This window comes from Rhea pennata, chromosome 17 (assembly GCF_028389875.1).
Source record: "Rhea pennata isolate bPtePen1 chromosome 17, bPtePen1.pri, whole genome shotgun sequence".
Lineage (NCBI taxonomy): Eukaryota > Metazoa > Chordata > Aves > Rheiformes > Rheidae > Rhea > Rhea pennata.
The window spans coordinates 2,258,351-2,264,061 of record NC_084679.1 but is presented as its reverse complement, the minus strand read 5'-3'; the positions used below and the strand labels follow the sequence as shown (position 1 = coordinate 2,264,061).

General features: G+C 49.0%; 1 protein-coding gene across 3 annotated transcripts; it reads left to right on the top strand.

Annotated features, from left to right (window-relative positions):
• Window positions 1-275: 275 nt before the first annotated feature.
• FICD (FIC domain protein adenylyltransferase) lies at window positions 276-5,143 on the top strand. Of its 3 annotated transcripts, none has more exons than XM_062589717.1 (3): window positions 276-360; window positions 1,120-1,461; window positions 2,479-5,143. In XM_062589717.1, the coding sequence occupies exons 1-3, from the start codon at window positions 276-278 to the stop codon at window positions 3,552-3,554; spliced, it is 1,503 nt and encodes a 500-aa protein (XP_062445701.1). In that variant the 3' UTR covers window positions 3,555-5,143. The 3 variants fall into 3 exon arrangements, with proteins under 3 accessions (XP_062445701.1, XP_062445700.1, XP_062445699.1); XM_062589716.1 differs by having other exon boundaries at window positions 311-338; window positions 2,482-5,143; XM_062589715.1 differs by having other exon boundaries at window positions 311-338.
• The last annotated feature ends 568 nt before the right edge of the window (window positions 5,144-5,711 follow it).

Here is a 5,711-nt window from a genome sequence, read left to right as displayed (position 1 = left end):
AGCGGGGGGGGGGGGGGGGGCGAGAGCGGCCTCCGCGCGCCTAAATAGGGACTGGCCCACCCCTTTCGCCTGCTTTCCCTTCTCATTGGCTGGCTAGCCCAAGATTGGCGTGATTCGTCACCAATCAGCTCGCTCCACGAGCCTCTCCCGCGCCGGGGGCGTGGGGCCACCCGGAAGACGCCACAGGAAGCCGGCGCAGGAAAGGGGGCGGGACGCAAAGGCGAGGAATCCGCGGTGAGCGCCAATGAGAAAGGAGATGGGGCGCGGTTCAGCCAATGGCAGGGAGAGGGGGGCGGGTCCTGGAGGAGGTGGGGTCACGAGGCTGTAGCCGGCAGCCGGTGGGTCAGGGCAGAGGCAAAGGTGACGGGGGGGGGGGAGCATGGGGGAGAGGGGGACCGGGGGGGACCCCGCCTGGGGGGGACCCGTGGGTGGCGGGGACGCCGGGCCGGGGAGTCTTGGGGTGGGGGGGAGGTGGGGGTGAGGAGGCCCCTCTGTTGGGGGGCAGCATTAGGGGCCGCGGCCTGAGGGGAGGCCTGAGGCGAGGGAGGCGTGGGGGGGGGGGCAGGTTGTGGCGGAGAGACCTGGGGAAGGTACCGGGCAGGGGGGGAGGCTGAGGGGGACGCACATAGGAAAGAGTGAGATGGGGGACTGGGGAGAGGGACCTGCACCGGGAGTCATGCAGGAGCCTGGAGGCGTTTAGGAATGGGGCTCAACCCCTGGCTCGGGGGTGTGCAGGCTTGGAGGAGCCCTGGGGGCTGCGCATGCCGCCCTCCCTCCGCAGGGACGGAGGAGGTTGGCAGGTGTCGGTCACACGGGGAAGAGATGGGCTCCCTCCCTGCGGCAGAGCTGGTACACGGGGCCTGGTTCCCCTCTCTGCGCCTCTCTCCAAAAGCTGCGTCTCCTTGTGCTACTTGTGTTGCTTTAACGTGTAGCGGATCATGCAGGGCTTTGTGCTATGCCAAATACTGCTCACACCCACGCAGTCAGTCCCTGCCCTGATACACTTGGAGTTGGGGGAGGTGGGTGCCCCAACAGCTCCGCAGAAAAACAGAGCCCAAGCACCATGCTGGCCCTGAGACACAGAGCTCTCTCTGTGGCTAAAGCTGTTTCTCTTTCCAGGTCAGAGCAGCGGGAGAGGAGATGTTTCTCGTGTCTGTCCTGGAAGCAGGATGAATCTTGTGTCTATGGCGACAGATCCTGAACTGAAATGGATAACCTTGTGGGTCCGCATCAGGTGGGCGGCCGTGGCCGTGCTGCTCCTGGGCTCTCTCTTGATGCTGCTGCTGCCGCTGGCTGCTGTCGAAGACCAGTGCCAGGCAGTGCTCAAAGGACTCTCCTTCCTGAAAAGTAAACTGGGAGGTGGCTACGTGGGGATCACCAGATACACAGGACAAACCACTGGACTGAGTGTGACCTCAAATGGGTTAGAGCTGCTGGTGCTGAAAGGCAAACCCTCTCCAGGTAAGAGACTGTCCATGCATGGACACAGGGGAACAGCTGAGGAACTGTATAATAATAACCTGTATCTGGAGATCTGCACCCCCTACCAGGTGATCTCCATGTACCCTCAAAGGAGTAAGGAACTCTCACTACCCAACTGCAAATTAAACTCAGCTGCAAGTTACCAAGAGGTCACACGTGCCGTTGCCACCCAGCTTCCAGGCAGCAGGCAAGCTGCATTCCATTGCTGTGAGCCACAGCAGGGGGATGGGCTGGGGCTCTTTCAGCACCGCTTAATCTCTCAGACGTTTGTCCTGTTGTGTTATATACCAGCAAGGTCTTTTAAGGTAACTGGAGGATGGAGTTGTGTTTTAATGCATAGTAACCTGGGTTACAAAGCATTCAGACCCTGAAATTCTGGTGGTCATTAAACAGCTGTAATACTTTCTGGAGTGTACACTGGTTGCAACTGTTAGCTTTACCGGACAGGGCATTCCTCTGGGAAATATTCAAAGAGTCATTATGATTCTAGCACTCCATCTTGGAACACATTGAAGCTATTATTACTGGGAAGATGTTTAATATTTCAGCAAAAAAAAAAAAAGATAGGAGTGTGATTAGCAGGTGTAATGTGGACTCTGCTTATATCAAGAATTGGCATTAATGCCATAAAATTTACTTAAGACCAGGTATCCCCTCGTGCAGAGTAGTCTGTTAGCAAGTGAGTTCTGCCAGCAGAGCTGCACCTGCACTAGCGTGGCCAGCTCAAGCAGTGTTGGTCACAGATCAGGCCTCACCACACTTCCTGCCAGAAACAGCTGTGCCATCAAGTCGTGGTATGTAAACATGGCCCAAACCTCTGGTGTTTGCAGACACCGGAAGCATCTACACCTTGGATAAAGACTGGAATGCAGATTCTTTGCTGCAGTTCTGTATTGGCTTTATTTGGTTTTACATCAGTGAACAGTGACACCCTGCAGAGGTTTTCGGTAAAACCCACTTCCCTGTTACCCAGCTGCTTGTATTGTTGTCTTTCAGAAGTAAAGTCAGAAGCCAAAGCTGCTCTGAATCAAGCCCTTGAAATGAAGCGGCAAGGGAAGCGAGAGAAGGCCCACAAACTCTTTGTATATGCCCTCAAAATAGATCCCGATTACGTGGACGCCCTGAATGAATTTGGCATCTTTTCTGAAGAGGAGAAAGACATTCTTCAAGCAGACTATTTGTACTCTAAAGCGCTGACCATTTCTCCTTGCAACGAGAAAGCTTTGATCAATCGGGACCGAACTCTACCGTTAGTTGAAGAGATAGACCAGAGATATTTTAGCATTATTGACAGCAAAGTTAAAAAAGTGATGGCAATCCCCAAAGGCAATTCTGCCCTGCGGCGTGTAATGGAGGAGTCCTATTATCACCACATTTACCACACAGTTGCTATTGAAGGGAACACTCTGACCCTCTCAGAAATACGGCATATCATTGAGACCAGATACGCTGTTCCTGGAAAAAGCCTCGTGGAGCAGAACGAGGTAATTGGCATGCATGCAGCTTTGAAATATGTAAATACCACACTAGTATCACGAATTGGCTCTGTGACCATCAGCGACATTTTGGAGATACACCGGAGAGTGTTGGGCTACGCTGACCCCGTGGAGGCAGGGAGGTTCAGGACTACTCAGGTGTTTGTAGGGCATCACATACCACCACATCCTCAAGATGTTGAGAAGCAGATGCAGGAGTTTGTCCAGTGGCTGAACTCCGAAGATGCCATGAGCTTGCACCCCGTGGAATTTGCTGCGTTAACCCACTACAAGTTGGTTTACGTACATCCATTCATAGATGGCAATGGAAGGACCTCACGCCTATTAATGAACCTCATATTAATGCAGGCGGGCTACCCACCCATCACAATCCGCAAAGAGCAACGGGCAGAGTATTATCACGTCTTAGAAGTAGCCAACGAGGGCGACGTGAGACCTTTCATACGCTTCATTGCTAAATGCACTGAGACAACTCTGGACATGTTGCTCATTGCCACCACAGAATACTCCGTGGGCTTACCTGAAGCAGATGGCAGCACTGCTGGATGCAAACAAACTATCCCTGTCAAGACCTGAGTGTCGGGGACATTCAAAAAACAGTACTCCTGCCAAGAAAAAACTCAACAGGAGGTGTCACTCTTTAGCATTTCATTTATTTAAAGTCTCTTACATTTGATTAAATTAATGTAATTTATTTATATACATTATGCCAAGCTGACATGTGAATTTTTGATGTTGAGTGTGTACTGTAACTTGCTGTGCTACTGGAAAGAGGTGGGGAGAGGAGTCAGGAGGGTATCAGTTTGCAGATGTTACTCAACAAACTGCAGGAAAAGTAATTTCACTTCTTAAAACTGAGTTTTGAGAAGCTACTTATATCATAACCCTTTACCTAGTTTGTTGACTGTACTAGCAGCTGCTAGGCAAGCTAGTTGTTACGAGTTCCCTGTCATGCAACAAAACTTGCAGTTACAACGCTGTCCTAGCTGTGTTAAACAGACTTTCCCCCTTCACTCATACAAGTTTGCCCTTCTATTTATTACTGCTAATGAAGGAGGCTAACTTCAGTTCAGCAAAGGCATTTTCCCTTTCCGTTTCTGTTGTTAGTAGCACTTTGCATGTTTACTTTCAGTTGCCTTTCCTGTGGCAAGTTTGTGCAACAACTGGGAAATGCTTGGTTTAAGATTACATATCATCTGAATGGAACAAGTGAAGAAATGCTCTCTGGCTCCTTATTTAACTGCAAGATGCTTTTGCTATACCTTAGAGAGCAGGATCACCTGCTGCTCTCAGGCCCACGCCACCAAGCAGGATCCTTGGGAAACTCCAACTATCTTAGCTCATTTCAGTTGAGGGTTTGAAGAACAGCTTGCCTCTGCAACACTGTGGGCAGAAACAGCTACTGTATGTGACAGAGAGACAACCCTGGCCAGCCTTGCCTTTCTACCCTTTTAGGGTTCTCTACACCCTAAAAATCCTTTCGCACTTGCCAAAAACTTTCAGCTACTTCAGTCTACACAAGAGAAGCTTTAGCGATAACTTCAGTAATTATTAGTTCATGTTATTAGCGTGATACATGTTTAAAGGATCCCAAGAGGCTTGTGCAGCGGTGTCAGTGTAGATGGAAGCTGCTGTCCACTTCAAATAATGAAAAAATTGTATCGGCAGCACCAAAGATCATGTTTGGACACAAGTTATCTTTGCTTTTGCTTTATGGGTAAAAGCACCTGCAATCTAATTTATAAAAGAGTAGCTCTCTAGACCCTGCCTGCCCATTGCACAACAGCATAATTCCAAATTTAACAGATCCCAGCACCTCCAACCTGGACTGCACCTAAGAGTTTTCTGAACTCAAACTACTGCTAAGCTTAACTGCTCTGCAAAACAGCATGGGTTGTTATACTGTCCACTGCCAGTATTCGTTTCTTCCATTTTTAAGTATTTCTTACTTGCAAGACAGTTTTATTTTAGAGAACAAGCAGACAATAGGATAAGATTTGGAGTTCCCTATATACTGTAGCACCAGTATTGATTACTGTTGACAGGGAAAACAGAAAGGGGAGGTGGTTAGCTTTTATAAAGCATGCTTTATTTTTGTAGTGCAAGGTAAATATAAAAAAAATTCTGCACTTTAGAACTCTGAAAAAAGTTATTTTAGTAACAGATTAATAAAGTATTTTAATATTAAAGTCTTTGTTTGGAATAAACTATTCTCAAAACACTTCTCTACTGCAGTAAACTCAAATGTTCGCAATTCAGTTCCTGAACTGTAATATTATAGTAGATACCCTGGCTCTCCGTGCAGTGCCAAGCTGCATTGCTACTATGCTGCGGGCATAACGCAGGGCCCTCCAGTGGCAAGTCCACCCCTAGGAGCCAAAGTGAATTCGTTACTGCTGTTGTGTACATGCCTGCCTGAAATCCTAGGGCAATGCAAGCATCTAGCTGCGCCAGCCTTAGCAATCCCTCCTCTTCCCCCCCAATTAAACCTACATATTAAAACAGTGCTTAGAATGTTACTAAGTTGGTTTTGTGATACAAAGGCCGTTAAGCAATTCTGAGCAGTTGTGCCCAAGCTTCTGGCACAGAAGAGAGGGCACACACTGCTGTGGGCAAGCACTGATTAAACTTGGTCCCTCCGTGTATCATCCACAACTGTCTGTAGCATCATAGTTTTGAATCAGGTGCAAACCCCATCATTTCAAAGAAAAGCCAAGTCAAATCAGTACAAAA